At 40.2% G+C, this 20,248-nt stretch overlaps 1 protein-coding gene across 14 annotated transcripts in view; it reads right to left on the reverse strand.

Moving 5' to 3' along the window:
* Nucleotides 1-20,248, reverse strand: part of PPFIBP2 (PPFIA binding protein 2) — a 208,349-nt gene that overhangs the window by 25,506 nt on the left and 162,595 nt on the right. For 12 of the 14 annotated variants that reach the window (XR_007948228.1, XR_007948227.1, XR_007948230.1 and 9 more), the window contains 11 exons: nt 19,690-19,831; nt 16,993-17,121; nt 16,347-16,497; nt 14,998-15,109; nt 14,469-14,557; nt 12,901-13,023; nt 11,823-11,948; nt 10,045-10,233; nt 9,185-9,367; nt 4,821-4,886; nt 2,771-2,958 (listed from right to left, as the gene is read on the reverse strand). Coding sequence is in view for 2 of the 14 variants with exons in the window: in XM_051965339.1 (XP_051821299.1) it covers nt 2,932-2,958; nt 4,821-4,886; nt 9,185-9,367; nt 10,045-10,233; nt 11,823-11,948; nt 12,901-13,023; nt 14,469-14,557; nt 14,998-15,109; nt 16,347-16,497; nt 16,993-17,121; nt 19,690-19,831 (1,337 nt within the window). In the remaining 12 variants the exon portion in view is untranslated. Of the gene's footprint in view, nt 1-2,550; nt 2,959-4,820; nt 4,887-8,782; nt 9,368-10,044; nt 10,234-11,822; nt 11,949-12,900; nt 13,024-14,468; nt 14,558-14,997; nt 15,110-16,346; nt 16,498-16,992; nt 17,122-19,689; nt 19,832-20,248 lie in introns of those variants that run through there. The other 2 variants (XM_051965339.1, XM_051965340.1) reach the window with 2 other exon arrangements.

Genomic DNA, 20,248 nt, shown 5'->3' on the forward strand with positions numbered 1-20,248 from the left:
TAGAACGCTTTTTTAAAAAGTTTCCATGTAATGAAAGTAATTTATCTTCTCCCACAAACCTTTCTCCACTGGGGAAACTGGGATTTCATTTCTGTTTTTGGCTCTGGAGAAATTTCAGAATTCTCTTTTACTTTGGAAAGCTCATCTCGTCCTGACTGGTACACTATGGCATGAAAATTTTCTCTTCTTTCTGTTAAAACTCCCAGTCTCACGGTCTCAATACCAATTAGCCTTGAAGCAATTTTACTCTCTGAGGTCTATCAGGCAAAGGTCCTCTGGATCTTGCTGAGTAAATTGGATGGAGTCGGGCTACTGGACCAATGTCTGAGGCCCACTAGGGAAACCTAGTGATATCACTGGAGGTCCACCAAGTAATTCTACTGAAATTATCAATGATTGTAAGTTGTATTATTATTTCATAACTTGTCAAAGTTGTCAGCTAATTCCCCTTGTTCCTTCTAGGCTGGTATTCTTCCTTTTCTAAGGATTTTTTCTTCCTAGAATTAACATGTTTTACTCCAGTTTTAAATTCAGCATCCTCCCCCTCACCCCGTCTAGTGCCTGTGGTATAGTATAAGATAAGATTGTATGATTGTTCAAGCCCACAGATGGTGATATTGCCTGCCAGCAAATATGTGGGGACCCTGCCTTTAACTCCTCCAGGTGATGGCAGTCCTAGCGAGGGTAGGTCTAAATTAGATGCACTGACAAGCATAGCAAGGTGGGGATTGCAGCATGCAGCTCTGCTGTTAAATCAGGAAGTTGTAGTTATGATGTGAACCGATGCATAAAAAGCCATAACATGACAGCTGCCCATGAATGACCCAGAATAAGAAAAATGAAATATAAATGCATATGTGCCTTGTTAAATCAGGCCTGTCTGTTGATAGTCACAACCTATATAAATATATAAATGCTCAACTGCCCTTACATCTAGTTTAAGACAAGAAAATCAAACTTTTTCTTTAAAAAAAAAAAAAAAAAGGCTATTTTAGCTCTGACAGTGATAATAGTCAAACAATAGATTGTTATTTCTCATGAAATCTAGTCCCTTGATCTCTGAGGAATTTTGGGAATGGCCAAGCTATTTGCTTTCTCAAATGCCAGTTAGCTGTGAGATATTAATTATGCCATAAATTTGACTTTTACATGATTAGATCTGTAGGGAGCTTCTGAGGCTCATACCTGAGCAAGGACCCTCTCTGGAATGATGAGTAGTCATTCAAGATTCCCCAGGAAATTTCCAGAGATTCCTGATAGACCATTCTTTTTTTTAATTGTTAGGAAGGATTTTCCTTCACTGAGCCAAAATCTGCCTATAACTTCAATTGAATTCAACAATATTTTATCAAGTGTTCTCTACACAAACAGAACACTGACTTATAACCATTTGGTCCTAGTCCTGCCCTCCAGGACTAAACAAAACACATTTAATCCCTTTTCCACAGCATTTCACACACTTGAAGAGAACTATCATATCCCCCCCCCCCCCACTTCCCCATCCAAATTTTCTTTTATATGCTATTCTTTCAACTAATCCCTTCATGGTACAGTTTCAAGTCTCCTCACCATCTTGGTCCCCCTCTTCTGAGTACCCTAGCTTGTCAATGTCTATCTAAAAGATAGTTGCAGAATGGAATACAATACTATAGATGTGATCTCAGAGGGGCAAACACTGGGCTAATTTCCATCTCCTTTATCCTACTCTTTTACCTTAGGGTTGCATTAATTTTTTGGAGCCCCATCACACATAATGAACATATAATGAACTTGTAATCCATTAAAATCCCTCTGTCTTTTTAATATTTGTTTTCCTATATGCTTCTCATCCTACTAGTATAGCCAATTGTTAAAAACTGAGAGAGAAGACTTCACAATGACTAACACAATTCCGGGACCCATGATGATGCTCTCCACCTCCTGGCAGAGAGGTAATGGACTAAGGTAGGGAGAATACATTTTTTTGGACATAACCAATGTAGAAATTTGTTTTTACTTAACTATGCATATTGTTTGCAATCTTTTTTTTTTCCCCCCAGTGGGTAAGGGGAAATGTAGAGAAAATAGATTTTTTACTAATGGGGGAGGAGGAGCAGGGAGGGAGAGAGGAACCCATACCACTTTACATTTTCATCTGCTTGATTTATCACACTGACTTAACATACAGAAATCCTTTTGGACCTAGGTACTGACATCTGGCACATTAGCTATTGTATTTAGATTTAGGCATCCAAAAACTGAAGAAGCAAGCTCTTCTTCCAAGTCGTTGACAAAGTATTGAATAGAACAGACTTAAGGACAGAGATTGGGGAATTTGAATCTAAGGCTCTCAAAGTTGATATTGATAAGGGTTAAGCAACAATCTTTGGATCTGGTCGGTCAGTTCACCTGTCATTCAATCCAACCTTGCTCACCAAGGATAGCATGAAAGACTTTGAATATATGTGGCAGAAATTGGGCAGACAAAGTATGTTGGTAAATCACACTCTAGTTCTTCTGCCACTTGCATAGAGCAGAAGAATTCTAATAATAAAGTTAGAGGCTCCAGTCCCATTGCAAAAATACAAATATATTAAAGTTTTGGTCAATAGCAAACACTGCAGAAAATATAATAGAAACATTTTGACTCTTGTTCAGCCAGGCAACTAAATTGTATCTCATTTATCACAAACATTTTGCATCACTTTTCCAAAAGCGATCAAATGTTAGTAAACAACGGTATCTTTCAATCACCCTAGGCTCTGTAAGCTGGACCATGAGGGACACATACCAAGATGAAAAAACTTTCAGGCTGCACTCTTTTCCAGCTCCCCTTAGCCTTTTCTTTGGCAGTATTCGGAGACGTTTGGCTGTAGTTAGCACTCCTGATTTGGGTGACTAAACATTTCTGATCTTCTAGCCATGGATATTAGAAGATGAGTGAGTTTCATTTTAGTACCCATCTTGGTTCAGCACAGTCTGAAAGTATACAACAGGTGACAATTAAAAAAAAAGATTTAAATAACATTTAACATTAGTGTCATTGAAGTACAAAAAGTCTAATGATAGGTGTTTCCAGAAAGTTTCTGATTCAAAAATAACAGTAAGAATGACAATAACAGTAATAATTACAATAGCTAGCATTTACATAGTGCTTTAAGATTTGCATTGGGCTTTACAAATATCCCCTCATTTTATTCTCACAAAAGGGGTAGGGAAAGGAATAATTATTCATATAGCACTTAACATGTGACAGGCACTTTGTGAAACATTTTTTACAAATATTAATTCATTTGTTCCTTGCAATAATATTGGGAGTTAAATACTATTATTATTCCCATTTTATAGATAAGAAAAGACATAGACAGAAGTTAAATAATTTGCACAGCATCACACCGCCAATTTGGGGCCAATTTTGAACTCAGATCTACCTAACTCCAGTCCCAGTGCTCTATCTTCTGTACCAGCTGCATCTATTAGTTCCTTGCAGATTCACCTATCTATAGATTTTTGGATTCAGAATTTAAACTTACATCTTCTTGATTCTGAATCCTGTATTCTATCCACTGTACTACTTAGCTGCCTCATAGAATATTATCAGTAATTTTATTAATGACTTTACTTTTTGGAATTAGATGAACAAAATGTTTTAAATGACAAATTGATTTAAACAGACATTTATTGGAGGTAAATTAATAGCCTGGTCATTATAGTGAGGGGTTAAAAAACACCCAAACAGGTTGTGAGTGAGAAAACTATAATACAAAAAACAAACACCAAAAAACCCAATAGAATTAAGATTTTTTTGGGTAGTTTTTGTCCATTTCTGTAAACCATGCATTGTAAACCTGGAAAACATCTCACCTACAATTCTCACCTGTACTTTCTTTCTCTATCAACCAGCTTCCCAGAGGAGGACCTAGGTTCGAACTTTAAAAGTCTTAGTAATTCTATAAAATGAGATGACCTGGTCATGGAAATCTAAGCTTATCAGCTAAATAATATTATACCTCTGATGCTGGTCATCATATAGAGAAGTGATGGGAATTCTGTAGGCTGATCACAACCATAAGGTAGAAATTTGGGAAGACTATTGTTTGTGTCGAATTTGATGACAGACACTTTAATTAATGTATTGACACAGACTATCTTCCTCTATAATGTGAATATCCTACATTTTATACTCACAGCAGGGATCAAGCTGGATACCTTGGAGCTCTTTGGGGGAATTATCAGAACCAGACTGACTCATTTGAAAAGAATGTAAATAGGGCCTGCAGAAAGGCACGGCTAAGGAAAAGACCCAGAGGGATTTGTTTCTTCTTATGTCAGCCTTCTAGTTGATATGGTAAATGACCTGGAGTTGATCAACATTATTTTTCCCTCCTTTGCTCCAGTTTGCCCCATGAATAAAAAAAATCAGCCCTGACTACAAAACAGAGATGGGTGTTTTTCATCTTCTCTTGCTCTACCCCTCTGGAGTTCAAGGGTCTTCCCAGGTAATGATCCTATGGTACGATCATAGATTTGAAGCTAGGAGAAATTGGATCAAACTTTCTCATTTTATAGAGTTACGTTTGAACCCAGGTCCTCTAAATCACTTGATTTCAAACTCAGTGCCCGTCCATTGCACAATGTCCAGGCTTAGAAAGCCAGTTGTGCATAAAGATGAAGGCAGGAATGACTTTTTATCTATTGTCCAGCTCTCTGCTTGCACACAGTAGGCTTCTGAACAGAACCAAAGGGCAAAGTGACGGTTCCCAGGGTTAGGTTGTGGCCAGGCCCATCGAGTCCGTACTTTGGTTGTGAGGAGGAAGGGAGGGACCCACGCCAGCACCTACCGTGAGGTTGTGAATGCCTTGGGAGATGACCCCTATCTGCAGGACTGTACCTTCCGAGGGCTCCATCTGTAAATGATTTGGCAGCGTCACCAGAGAGGCAAAGGGGCCCTTCGCCTCAGGCTGCACAAGGCATGCTTCTGGGTCTCACGGACAGACACATCCCAGGGTCCAGTTCCCTTATTCCAGGACTCTGCAGGGGAGAGTCTTCTGGGAGAACTCTAGTAGACGGATTATCCACAAAGGATAGATTTTTTTTTTTTAAAAAGCCAATTTGCAAAACCCAAATACAGAGAGCACTTCTGGTAATGTGTCATGTAGGTACTGAGCCATGCTGGCCAGTGGTCCTCCCAGACAGACCCAAAGGTAGAGGTGCCTGTGAAAGGCTCATAGGAAGTTCCCCCTTCCACTGGCAGTGGTCAGGAAGGTAGGGGCAGCATGGCCAGAAGTGTCACTTTATTTTATAATTTTATTAAAGTTTCGTGTTTCTTAAAGACTGAAGATTGCGTTGGTCCGGCCTGCTGGCTAGCTTGCTGTATGGACCTGGCTGGACTTCTGCCGTTAGAGACTGAATGGCAATCTGTGAGAGTCTAGACCACGGGCACTGCCAGCCCAGAGGACGGAGGGGAACTCAAGCAGCAGCATGCGATGGAGCCAGCCGAGCCGTGTGCCCCGTGTAGACAAGCCAGCTTTTGAGCACCACACAGCAGTGTCAGAAACACCCAGTGTCCTTCTGGGACGCAGATGTTATATTCCAAGGAAGGGCAATTAAGAGAACATGCAAACCCCAAACGTGAGCTGTGAAGGATGATCACTCTCCATGCGCTGCCTGCCCTGAGATACTTCCTCCATCTATACTGACCATAGGGAAAGGGAAACGCGTTCTGTCCTGCAGGTGGCAGAGGGGAGGGAGTGTTGCTGCTGTAGCAAAGGAAGCTGCTCAGAGAATCTGGAACTATGTCCCAAAAAGTTACCAAACTGCATACCCTCTGATCCAGCAGTGTTTCTACTGGGCTTATACCCCAAAGAGATAGTAAAGAAGGGAAAGGGACCTGTATGTGCCAAAATGTTTGTGGCAGCCCTGTTTGTAGTGGCCAGAAACTGGAAACTGAATGGATGCCCATCAATTGGAGAATGGCTGGGTAAATTGTGGCATATGAATGTTATGGAATGTTATTGTTCTGTAAGGAATGACCAGCAGGATGAATACAGAGAGGCCTGGCGAGACTTACATGAACTGATGCTAAGTGAAATGAGCAGAACCAGGAGATCATTATATACCTCAACAACGATACTGTATGAGGATGTATTCTGATGGAAGTGGATCTCTTTGATAAAGAAAGCTAATTTAGTTTCAATTGATCAAAGATGGACAGAAGCAGCTACGCCCAAAAAAAGAACACTGGGAAATGAATATAAACTGCTTGCATTTTTTGTTTTTCTTCCTGGGTTATTTTGACTTTCTGAATCCAATTCTCCCTGTGCAACAAGAGAACTGTTCAGTTCTGCACACATATATTGTATCTAGGATATACTGTAACCTATTTAACATGTATAGGACTGCTTGTCATCTGGGGGAGGGGGTGGAGGGAGGGAGGGGAAAAGTCGGAACAGAAGTGAATGCAAGGGATAATGCTGTAAAAAATTACCCTGGAATGGAATAAAAAGTTATAATTATTTAAAAAAAAAAAAAAAGGAAGCTGCTCAGATTATAGAACAGTCTGCAGACTGAATACTCCAAAGACCCAAGCCAGTCATATTCCTTACAACTAAGTGTTCTTCTCCAGTTTCTCCTCTAGAGGGAAGCATTGACCCACACTTGGACACAGCATGAGCTCAAAAAGTCAAGAGTAATTATTTTAAGAAAAATAGGACTTTGCAATGGGATCATGGGAGTTGGAAGGGGTGGGGGCGGGTTTGGGTAAATCCAATGGACAGTTCACATGAATGACAAACTCATACACAAAAAATGGTGACATGTGAGCCAAGTATGTTAACGCAACATTAGACTTCATTAAGAGAAACATGATGTCCAGGCTACCGTGCCGGACCACAGCCAGAGAATTGTGATCACTTGCGAGTGCCACATGAGGGCAACCTGGCAAATTGAGGGCAGCCAGCACGCGGAGGACTTTGAAACTGACCAGTTGAAAAACAGTCATTTCTCTTATTTTTAAGGTACTTTTCTCTTAGCTTCCCTGGAGGTCATAACTCGCCAGGATTATTTCTGATTTACTGAGGAGGAAGGAAACTAAATCATAGAGGTCAAATAACTTGTCGGTGGTTTTGCAGCTAGTGTCAGAGCCAGGATTCAAGCCAAGGCTTCTAACCTGATTCCAAGCCTAGAGTTATTTTTACAATTTATTTTACACGTAGGGAAGAATAGAGGATGGAGATACAGGGCATTCCAAGACAGCCTGGCTGTAAGATTGGGCTTGCTTGGCTTAGAAAAGCTGATGATGGGGAGAAGTTGCGTAAAGGAAAATTTTGGCAATCTAATTTTGCAATTAGAGCTTTTCTCAAGAAGAATGGGTTGCTCCAGGAGGTAACAAGTTGCCCATTGCTGCAAATTCTATTCAGCTCTAAAGCATTCCCAAAACAGCTCCAGAGAGAACTGACTAGGACAGAGTCCATGTGGTTTAAAAAGAAATATAAAGAGGTTTCCTTACAAAGACTTGGCTGCTTCTAAGCATACACAGCGCAAGAGAGAAACTCAGTGCTGATACGTAAGACTCCTCTGTAGTTCCTGGATAATTCAGGAACATGGCGATGGAAGATACCTTGAGTGGTATTTGGGTGTGTACTTAGGAGATATTTGTTTTCCCCATTCTAGAAATGAGAAAACTAAGCGCTTAAAAGATCAGCTCCAAGTCCCATCACCTGGGAGAAACATGAACACCAGCGGCTTTGTTCAGGAGCCCAAGTTAGCAGAGCACATCGAGCCTCCCCCATGACCCCCAAACATATGGACGGACATCTGGGGGTCTTGTGAAGCTCCAAACACACACCTATTTACAAGGAAGGAAATGCTACCCGGAGGGGTGTTAGCTGCAGCAAGGCACATGAACAAAAGCATCAACTGCTCGCTTTTCTCTTCTGAAAATGGGACCACAGCTGGAAACTGCGGAAACTCAGGACAACTTGTTCAACTCCTCGCTGCTGAAGCGCACAAAAGCTTCAGGCCATCGAAGTAGCACCAGGAGCCAGGGTGTAGATGTGGGGTCTCAGGGGGCACAGAGGCAGGGCCCCAGAACTGCATGGAGGAATGAGCCTTGTGCACCTGGCCACTAAAATCCTGGCTCTGTTCCTTCCTCGTCCGATCCACAAATGCTCAGCCTTCTGTGCACAAGGCCAGCACTCTTGAGGTTCCATTTTTCCATTTGCACAGTGGTTAGAACACCATCTGTGCCATTTCTCCAGCCCCATTACAGGGATAAGTTCTATGTCAAGTACTTTGCTTTTCAGTGGAACATGAATTATTTATTTTACTGCCCTCCACATTAAAATAAACAAACCACTAGAAGGGTAGAAACCTTCCTTCTCATTATGTTTTCTGCTAGCAGTACACACAGACTCCCTCTGAATTTTAGAACCTTAAACGTTGACAATCCTTCTGTGCACAGCAAAAAACGTGTATGTATATGTATATAAAAGATGAAGGATACAACAATGGGCCCGGATTCAGGAAGTCCTAAATTCAAATCTGGCCCCAGACATCTACTAGCTGTGTGCACCTGGGCAAACTTTTGCCTTAATCCACTGAAAATATTTTTGGCATGGACAGTATTTTTTGTACAGTTACAAAAAGTTAGACATGATTGGTTTCGTATCACAAAGCAAGTCTAAAAGTAGTGGGGAAGATCACTGTGGTATAGCTATTTCTTAGAATAAAAACAAAAAAGTTCTATTAAAAAATGTGTGTGTGTTTGTGTGTGTATTTATCCCCAATCCTCTGTACAAATTAATTAGAACAAAATCTTACACATTTATTTATATTTATGTTCATAGTACTTAAATACATTTTAAAATGAAAATAGTGTTTATATTTGTGCAGACTCTGCAGGGTATGGGCATTAAGAATCATTTAAAAAACCATTTTCCTTCCATCCTTAGCCTCTAGTAACAGTCTGAACATCCTGTTCTCAGGAAAGGCACTGATGCACAGAGAGGCTGAGACAGGAGAAGTATTGACTTAACATATTTGGTGTCAAGATAAAATGCTTCTGGGTTTCTAAAGCCTGGTTTTCTTGGTGAGTTCATGCATACGAGGCCGGAGGTTATACGGTAGGTAACACGGTGTTATTTGCAAGCTCTGGGATGGGAATGGAGATGCTGAGATGATAGTGACATCAGTTGACGTATCCCACCTGATCCAGTTTATCCAGTTCCTCCCCGGGACTGGGGCCGAGGCCTCGGTGGCTGTGGCCACCATAAGCCTTGTGATTGCCATTCACACTTTCACTTGGCTCTGTGGGACATATGTAGTCTGTAGATTCATCAAACTTCTTTTTTCTCATATTTCCAAAGTGTGAAAATCCTAGTTTCTTTGGCTAAAAAACAACCAATAAAAAAGAAAAGCAATTTTACTTGTAGATCTAAGAAAGTCATATTTAAGAATACAAATATTCATTTATTTATTCATTCAATAAAAATTTATTGGCATTTACTGTGTCGTATACTTGTGGGAAAAACAAAATCCAAATCCCATAATACCCAAAACCATCAACGAGCTGGCTTTTAGTTAGTCTCATGCTGTGGAAGGGGCAAGAAAACTTTTGATAAAGTTTGGATAAATAATATATAACTAATCTATGTAGAAAATGCTTTTCTGGTCTATATCTCCTGCAGTCTTCACTGAAGACTGAAAACTCTCTTTTGAATTCGTACAGCACTAGAATTTCATAATATAATATATAATCTATAGGTAATAGTGCCAAATAACTTCTCACTGTTGGTTTGAGTATTTTGACAGTTTCCCAACCAGAAGAGTTCCTTGGAAGCCTATAATATTTCTTTTTTCTATAACACCTTGGGCCTTTGTACAAATGGGCTGGACACGAAGGAGCCCAAACAATTCTTGGTCCCTAGAAACTAAATACAGACAAGTAATCATTTTATGAACAGAAGACTTGTCTCTGGGTTGATGGGCTACTATGACATCTCTATATTAAGAACGAATGAAGCTGTACCCCACACTTGGGGCCCACGCCCAGGCTAGGGGACCTACCCGGACTTTGGCAGTAGTGGTCAGAGGCGTGTAGGCTGTGGATGTCATTATGTCTCTCTTTTCTTGCTGGGCCACGGGGCCAACGAGGACATTGAAATTGGTGGTTAAATGGCGTCGGAGGAGTGTCTTCTGAGGAGGAATGTTCAGAAGCATGGCTAGTGTGTCCCCGCTGAAACGGGGTTCCAGGATCTGTGGGAAAGACCATAAGTGTTGGGTCACTGGGCTCAGCAGTCCCCACAAGCAAGTCTCTGAGGTTGTTGTAGGAAGATTTTGCAGCTGACAGAAGAACTTTGACTAAGCAGACATTTTCTGATTTCTCCTACAATTTTGCAGTCGGACAGAACTTTGACTAAGCAGACATTTTCTGATTTCTCCTACAATTCTGCAGTCGGACAGAACTTTGACTAAGCAGACATTTTCTGATTTCTCCTACAATTTTGCAGTCGGATAGAACTTTGACTAAGCAGACATTTTCTGATTTTTCCCACAATTTTGCAGTCGGAAGCAATGATGTAGAGTCAAATCCCATCTCCATCATTTACTAGCTATGTGGCCTTGAACCTGTCATTTAATTTCTCAAGATTTAAAAGACACCCTCCCCCCCCTTTGTATATGCTTGTCTATAAATTATAGGATTTGAATCTACACTACTGCTTCTTTTATAATTCTTTTTTATAAATCTATAGCAAGGTGCAGGTAAGTGTGGAGAATGAATCCCTTGAATTTCAATCCACACTATTCAAAGTTATAATTATGTAAAATATGCTAATTGGTTCCAGCTCAATGAAAATATAATGTAAATTTGCATAATTCCAGAAGATTCATTATTCATAGCAAAGTGAATCTACTTGTATCCCTGAAAGGGATTTTTTAAAGAGGATGTTAAGAAGTCACTCAGCTCCTGGGAGTGAGAAGGCCTTAGGTATGGAGCAGCTGCACTGTTTGGGAGAAATCTCCCTGCCTCAGGGTGTCTGTACATCCCCTAGTGTGCCAAATGATAGGGAGGTAGAGGGAAGATTGTGTCCTATAGAATGCAATGTCCTTGAGGACATTGTTTATGTATTGCTGTATATACTACATGCTTAATATATTATATATAATGTACTAATACTTACTGGATTGAATCTGCGTGTCCATACACTGCATAATTGGTGTTTTAACAATATTTCTGACGTCATCCTTATGTGATTGGATATCAGTTTCATTGATCTAATCAAGTGTTTCAGAGATAGCCCTGATTGATGAGTCAGGGACTCAACTCAGTTCCATGATGCTAAATGAATGATTCATTCCTTGGATATAACATGGAAACCCAGCCCCCTTCTCCCATCATTAAAGAGGGGAGGTTCCCAAGTCCAAGTGCAGAAATGGTAGGATGGGAACACAAAAGCAGCATCTCATCAAAAGTGGTCCCTTCTTACAGAGACTGTCAACCCAAGCAGTGCTTCTAGCTGTGATAGCCCTATCCTTCCCCCTCCTTTCTTAGGGCTGCATCCCTAAGGTACATAACAGTGGGAACAGACACTGACCTTTCTTGGCCAGAGACAGAATGATGTGGACACTGTTAGCAGAGTGGACTGCTTTTGAATCTGGTCTGACATTTACCAGCTGTGTAACCCTGGGGAAAGGACGTAGAATCCCAGCCCCATCATTTGTGACTGGAGCAAGTCCTGTGCATTTTCATGGGTTGATTTTCAACTCTAAATGCTGATTTCCTAATTGGAAGTATTATATATATGTTACCTAACAGTAGGTCAGATCCATGAGCAGCTACTCACAATGAGACCACCGTGAACTCCGCTTCCTCGGAGATTTGGAGCATATTCAGCCAGGTCCACTGACCTCAGCCATTCCATCACTCGGTGGTTGGACCATTGTACCACTTCAGAAGGAGACACGTTACTCTGTGAAGACAAGAGAAGAGCTGAGATCTCATCACTGCCCAAGTCAGAACCATGTCTCATTGGCTCCAGGCTCAGGGATCTGTACCACCAGCTGCCTCTAAAATAGGGCACCCAAAACATGACTCTTCTGAGAGAAGATGGGAAACACTGATTCTTGCTGGCTGGAGAGTAGCACTTTTCACAGATTTGTGTGCTGGAGGGTGCTTATGTATCTGGGTGAAGTTTAAATGTTTTTTGCCAAAATCAATCACCAAGTCTCACAGTCACTCTTTTGGGTATCTCTTCCTAGTCTTATGAACAACAGTGCATTTTAAGACCTCAAAAGGGCAAGTTTAATATATTATTTCCCTGCTTAATATATTAGATTAGTTGCCATCTAGGGGAGGGGATGGGAGAAAGGGAGGGAAATTGAACACAAGGTTTTGCAAGGGTCAATATTGAAAAATTATTTAAAACTTCAATTAAAAAAACCCACAAAAATACAAGTTAATGCTTGGATGGTCAGGAAAGCATTAAAGATTAAAGTCCGACTAATCTACTTTAGAAGTATGATGCCCAAGTAATTAGACTGTGTATTTGATTTAGCAACACCAGAATTCTACCCCAGCCTCTCTGGATTCACAGCATGATTCTGAACTGAGGAGAGCATGGTGGGCAAATCCAAATTGTGTTATAGTCAGGGACTGAGAGAAATAAATACAGTATTGAAATAAGGTAATGAAAAGTTAAAAGAGGGAAAGAAAAGTAGAATAAGGAAAGAAAAACCTGGCCAAGGGTGGGGGAAGTCTGTGGAGTCCAGAAGCAGTGGTTAGCAGGACTGCCTCCCTTTCCTTCCCAAAAAAGGAAAAGAAAAGTACTTTCTTGCTTACGTAAGAAGGAGGGGGCTTTGGTCTTACAGTCACAGTACCTCCCCAGCACCTGTGAGGTAGCAGAAGGCTCTTCCTGTCCTTACCTCATCCGCGGGTCTCCTGTGCAGGCAGTGAGGATTGAATTTGTTGACATGTAGCACGTGGATGGCACATTTGATGCTGAGATGATGCAGCTGACTGGTGACTTTTAAGAAGAGAAGGTCATTCTGGAAGTGAAAGGTCACTGATTAAGGGATCATCCAGCATCAGGAGGACTTCTGCAAACAGACATACTATTCCCTTGCTGTTCTTCCCTCTTCCACATTGGGCCCCCCAATTCAGACGCTGTATGCTCCATGTATACATTCCAGACAATTCTGCTTGGAGATTACTGTTATTATTAATTATATATAACTATATGTTATATATATAAAAATTATAATATTATTAATTTTGTGATTTCATTAGTCTTCCCAATTCCAGGGTTGGGGATCTATCCACTGTACCACCTATATACCCCGTAATATGGTCTTTCGACCCTTTCTCAGAATCATGTTTATATATAATTGAAGGGAATGCTAAACTTTAGACAGAGCAGGGATTGGCAACTTTGGCTCACATATCTCCTGCTTCTGTACAGCCTGGGCACAAAAAAGAAGGGTTTTTACATTCTGAGCTGGGTTAAGGCATGTGGGTCAAGTTTGCCAGAATTGAGCTGGGGTGGGGGGGGGGGGGGAAGAGAAAAAAAAGGTTTAATTTTTTTCCCCATCCAAACTTAGAGAGCTCAAGTCAATCCTTGGTCTTTTAAGGATTTTCAGAAAACTCAGAGCCCTCCTTAAGGTCACATAATCTGCTCAAGGTCACAGAGCCAGCAGTGCCCCAAGACAGACTTAACCCAGATTTTCTTAATTCTGAGGCTAATTGTCTCTTTACTCACTAGGCAACATTTACCTTGCAAACCTTTTCCGATACTGATTATTATTTGGGGAAAATCATTTAACCTTAGTTTCCTCATCTGTAAACAAATCTGTAGACAAAATGATAAAATTCTATGATCCAGGGGTCCTCAAACTTTTTAAATAGGGGGCCAGTTCACTGTCCCTCAGACTGTTGGAGGGCCAGACTATAGTAAAAACAAAAACTTTGTTTTGTGGACCTTTAAATAAAGAAACTTCATAGCCCTGGGTGAAGGGGATAATCGTCCTCAGCTGTGGCATCTGGCCCGAGGCCATAGTTTGAGGATCTCTGATGTAGACAAATCCAATAAGCCAGAAGAATCTTTGGCACGATAGTTGCTGAGTGATTCCTCCTCTTCTTTGCCCCTAGCAGTTGGCAGTTTCTGTTTTAAAGTCTTATATTTGTGAAAGTCTTCCCTTCTACCTCAGTCTCTAAGTATTCTTAGAATTCTTTAAAGCATGACTCAGGTAACATCTCCAATGAGAGAGAGGTACTTCCCACTGCCTGAAGTGGTAGGTTTTCCTCCCTCTTTATTCTGTATTTACTTTCTGGGTCCATATACCAACCAGCCCTTCTCATCTCTCAGTCTGTCATTACATGTAAGCTCCTTGAAAACAGGGAATATTTTGTTTTATCTTTGTATCCTCAGGGCCTTGAACATGGATGTTACTTATTATGTTGGTTTAGTTGAACTGATCAGACACAAATCTCTCACCACAGTTAGGTACTGAAGCATCCGTCCATCAACCCTGGATTCGTGAAACTGGTCTTTGTATTGAGGCAAGCCAATATCATCAAGCCACCCTAGATAGTGGGGGGAAAAAAAGGGGACATTTCAAAACTATATTACAGCCATTAAAAATAATGGGAGGTTAATTGGAGGAACGGTAGAAAGGGAAAGTGAAAAGTAAGACCAAATTTTGAGAGTTATGGCTTGAATAATCAGAATACTTAGTCAACAGATTCCAGAAAAAGTGTATTTTTTCCCCCACTTCTCCTGTAGGGATAGCTCAAAAGTGTTTTTCTCCTAAATCTTAAATCTTAAATTCTTTATTTGCAACTCCTTTTAACCTGAGAAATTTATAGCTATATAAAATAGGTATACAAATCAAATATTTACTGATAATAAACCACAATTTTGTGATCTCAGTTTAAGAAGGCGGGTCCTAAAAGAACAGAAAAAGGCATGCTGTTTTCTTCTCAGTTAACTCAAAAAGGGAGAAGTTGATTTGGTCTATACTTACGGGTTACCCAAATGTGGTCTAGTTGTGCAGACTTCTCTTCCTGCTTTGTGTTAATTGATTTCACGGCTAAAACTAATTTTTTTCTGTGCAGGGGATGCTTAATTCCCATCTCCTGAAACAGACAAGTGGGAAATCAGCTGTTGTGTTCTGGGGAGGTAATTCACCTTAAGTCATTCTTAGTGGTTCTTTCATGACAGCAATATGATGGCTCATTGTGTACAAATTTGACCCAAGCCACTGCTAAGTAGGACCTGAAGGGATAAGCCATTTGCTCATCCAGGCTATAACCAGAGGGATGAAATTTAGAAAGCACCAAGAACTATTCCTTTATTTAATATAAAAATAACGGCCTTAATGAGAATAGCAAATGGAATGGAGAAAGTGCAGTGAGTCTCAGTTGTGAGACTTGCTTTAAAGGTTGATTTGGTCTGGATAGACTTATATGAACTGATGCAAGATGAATTAAGTAGGACTAGAAAAACATACACAGTAACACCCATGAAAGACATAGCTGTTCTGATCAGTACAGTGATCCAAGTACAATCCCAAAGGACCGATGATGGAAAATACTATTTTACTCCGGAGAAAACTGATAAACCCTGAGTGCAGATTGAATCAGACTTACACACACACACACACACACACAATGTTTTTTGTTACTAATGCTCAGTTGAGTCCGACTCTTATGTGATCTCATGAACTTTGTTCATGGGATTTTTTTTTTTTTTTGCGAAGATAACTGGAATGGTTTGCATTCCTTCTCTAGAGTGCTGCTATTTTACAGATAAGGAAGGTAAGTAGGGGTTAAATGCATTGCCCAGGGTCACACAACTAGTAAGTGTTGAAGGCTGGATTTGAACTCAGAAGTTTTTGATTCCAGGACTGGTGCTTTATTTTCAATACCATACAGCAGCTGTGTTTTTGACTGCAAGATGGCTAATATGGAAATGTTTTGTATGACTTCCCACGTGTAATCAACATCCTATTGTTTGTCTTTTCAAGGGGGGGAAGGGAGAGAATTTGGAATTCAAAATTTTGAAAAATGAATGTTAAACATTCCTGTACATGTCATGAGGAAATAAGACAAACGAAAATATATTTTAAAATGAAAGTTGATGAGGGTACTTTGTGATCTTCCTTTTGGACATTTTTGAAGTTTGCCCCAGGCATGAAAACGCAAGTCTGGGCTCCATTTCTCTTTTTCCAACAGATACTGCTGCCCAGATGCTTTGTTTCCCTCCCTGCCAGGGCCCCAGGGATGTGGAAGGCAGCTGAGATCATAGCATGAAGAAAAAGGTCAGCTACTGTCATGCAGATGAAGGCTGGCCAAGCTCCAGGTCGGCCCTTACCTTTTCCATGTCTTGAGGGGTAGCAGTCAGGAGCGTATGACCGGAACTCACCCACTGCCTGGCAAAGATCACATACTGACCGAGACCAAAGTCCTCCAGCCACGTACACACTTGCTCCGTGTTCCACTGGGCAAAAGGAGCGTTGGAATCACTGAAAGACAGCAAGCACATGACCGTCAGAGCTGGTGCTTGATTGCAAGGAGAGCCTGGAACAGATTCTTGTCAAAGCCTAACAAAAAGATCAGCAAGCTCCTGACAGATGTCAGAGACAAAAAATAAGCGCTACTGGAATTGTAAAACTATGTCCCCCTGCAATTTGCTTTGGGACCAAACAGGAGAAAAAAAAATCTAACCCTTATTCCCTCTAATGGCTTTTAAAATTCTGAAACACAGCTAATATGTCCTCTTAATTCACTATTTAAAAAAACCCCAAATATCTTAAGGATTTTTTTTTTTTTTGGTATCTTACTTTTCTCATTTAATAGACTAAATGAATGAGACATCTTAAATTCTATTTTCTTCTTTAAAATGTCTCATGGGCTCATTTTTCTGGTTTCTATCATGATTACTTCTAAGACTTTGAAGCATATAAGTCCTGCCCCTTCCCTAAGTGTAGTCACTACCTAAATTCTGAGAAGAATGTTACCTTTTCTGAGCTTTGGGGTCTCTGGTTCTGGATAGCCTCGGTCCTGCAGTTGCCCGGAGCCCACCTCGGCGGAATTCTGCTATTCCTATTGCATCTGTGTTGAAATTTCCTGACTGAGTCCTTCTTATTCTGTGTAAATAGAAAAGTACAGAGATCATGAGAAGACATTTCTGTGTGAATGGATCTAAGCCCCTTCCCATTCAAAACACACATTCTCCTCTCTCCCTGTATCTGTCTTTTTTGACAAATAAGATATACAAAAAGGCCCAAGCCCTGTAAATCACTTCTCCCATGAGGCACAGGCCTCAGGATTCCCCCCAACATAATTTTGTTTCCTGTGGCCTCCTCTGAAGCAGGTGCAGATTCTAACAGGTTTGGAAGGAAGCCATGGCTGGTTGATTGATGACAGAGTTTGCTAACAATCCTGCTTCTAGAGCTGGAGTTGGGCTTGCTAAACCTGCAGGGCAAGGGGAAGCATCCCATGCCCAAGTCACATGTTCTTTTCTGTGCTCCATCTTGAAACTGGGTAGTAAGACCAGAACAAAGAAACAGCTGGGTGACAAAAGTCTCAACTTTCCTATTTTATATGCATAGATAATCCCTCAGAAAATGAGATTTATTTTTTGGTACTTAATAGTATTTTCTTTTATTTTTCCATTTCATGTTAGTTTTCAACAGTCACTTTGGTAAGATTTTGAACTTCAAATTTTTCTCCCTCCCTTCGCAAGACAGCAAACAATCCATTAAGTTTATATATGTATAATCACAGAATGAGAGCTTGTAATCTGAGAATCTGTGAGCTTACTTAAAAAAAAAAAGGGGACACATTTAACATGTAAAGGACTCTTGCCATCTGGCGGAAGGAGTGGAGGGAGGGAGGGGAAAAATCAGAACAGAAGTGAATGCAAGGGATAATGCTGTAAAAAATTACCCTGGCATGCATTCTATCAATAAAAAGTTATTAAAAAATTAAAAAAAAAAAGGGGGGGGACAGATATATTTCCGTAGAAAATGTTTCCTTTCCAATACTTGGCACTTTATTCAATGCATTTAAAAATAAGATTCAGTTTCACTAGAAGGTCAAAAAGAAATTTATGAGTCTAAAAAAAGATTGAGAATTCCTACATCGTAGCAAAGTTTCTTAAATTGTGGGATCTCATAACTGGATGTGGGCATTGCAAAATTATAATTTATTATCAATAAATGTTTATTTGTATATTTATTTTATATATCTATATTCTTGGGGTCACTTAAAAATTTAAAAGGGGTTATGAGTGGAAAAAGTTTAAGAAGTCCTGGATTAGAGGATAAGCTTCTTTGGGATGACATGTAGATAGAGGAGAAAAGAGAGAAAGATATATAAATGAGGGAGTATAATGAGAATCTGCAATTCTGTAGGTTAAGTAGAAATTCTGAGGCTATTTATAGGCAAGAGACCATCTTCTGGGTAGAATTTGGGAGTGGGGAAAATTGAAGTGAGGTAGGAGAGGGAAAAAGTAGAATGTCTGGATATTGAGTTTGGAGTTGGAGTAGTTTCAGTGGGTGTGTGTTGGATTGGTACCAGAGTATATGGTGATGGCAAGTACAGAGCTTGGGAGTCTAAATGAACTTTTACAGTTGGGTTTGAGAAAGGAAGTAGAAGTCAATCTGTAACTTGACTGTCCTTGTCCCATACAAGTGATGGTAAATGAATGAAAAGTCATTTACCAACCACTAATTACAGAACTGTGTAAAATGTGACAGATACAACAAGAAAAGTAAGATAGTCCCGACTTCCAAAATGCTCACATTTGAATGAGGGTGGCAACACATATAGGTTGAAAAGACTGGGAGACCAGATTCTGTTTTGTATAGCATATGTGCAGTCTGGGTTTTGAGTCTCTCCTGATCCAGTTTAAGAGGAAACTTGGAAGGGACCCAAGGCTTTGGGGAGGCCTGGGGTATTACGATAGATAGATATCTAATTCATCCCTGGATCTCTCCTGGGGGTGATCATCATACCTGGTACCTTGTCTGACGTCTGAAAAACAAATAAAACTTTCTAACAGCTACAACTGTCCCCAAGCTGGGAACTTGGAGCTCTCTAAGCTGAGGCTACCTCATCATTGGCTGAAGAATTTTCAAGTATGAATTGATACAGAACCAGGAAAACAATATTAATAGTGATTACCAAAATGTAAATGAAGACATCATTAAAGAACTCAGATCAAAAGCAAGGACCAATAGAGGAATCTAGGTCCATTCTGCTGCAAATCATCTACAGATATGGAACATCAATGACAATTACTGTCAATTATAGTGCTTCGATCACTTAGTTTTACAAACTTGGTTTTTGTTGCTGTATCGCAAGCTTGCACTCTTGTGTGCATGCAAGTTATGTGTATAATTAATAAGAACTGGATAGGATATAAAAAACTAAAAGGCATTTAAAATTAGCCTATTTGGTCTGAGAGTATCTAAAAAGACGGAATATCAATAACAATTACTTTCAATTATAGTGCTTCTATCATTTAGTTTTACAAACTGATTTTTTGTTGCTTTATCACAAACTTGCACTCATGCACACATGAAAGTATGTGTGTGTATAATTAATAAGAATGGAATAGGATATAAAAATCTAAAAGGCACTTAAACATGAGCCTATTTGGTCTGTATTAAAAATTCCCTCTGCTCCAAAATCAAGCACAACAAACTTACTTTCCCCAGAATTTCTTGATGCCTTTAGGACTCCGCTTCAGTTCTGGAGTCAGTGGGGACTGGGGTCCAGAATCGGTTCCAGAAGAAGTAGGTGAAAGGTCATTTGATGTGACAGTATTATCCAAACTGCTCTCAGTCTCTCCTGAGGGAAGAAAAGTAAAGCTAAGATGATGGAAAGAAAGGGGAAAATATTTCCTTAAATGACATTTTGGAAGCACTCATCCATGCCATGGCTCAATGACATATAGGTCTATTTATACACAGATATACATATATATCTATATTTAAAAATTAGACATTGGGACAGCCAGATGGTGCAGTGGTTAGAATGCCAGCCCTGAATTAAAATCAGGTCTGAGACACCTAACACTTCCTGGCTGTGTGATCCCTGGGCAAGTCACAACCCTAATTGCCTCAGCCAAAAAAAAAAAAAAAAAGACATTTATTTTACTGAAGCAGAAAAGAAATTCAGTGATTACTTATGGATTTTACCTCACTATTTGATTGGCATGAGAGCTCTGACTTACTATTTCCAACCCAGACTTTCTAGCCCCCTTGG

This window comes from Antechinus flavipes, chromosome 6, assembly GCF_016432865.1.
Source record: "Antechinus flavipes isolate AdamAnt ecotype Samford, QLD, Australia chromosome 6, AdamAnt_v2, whole genome shotgun sequence".
NCBI lineage: Eukaryota > Metazoa > Chordata > Mammalia > Dasyuromorphia > Dasyuridae > Antechinus > Antechinus flavipes.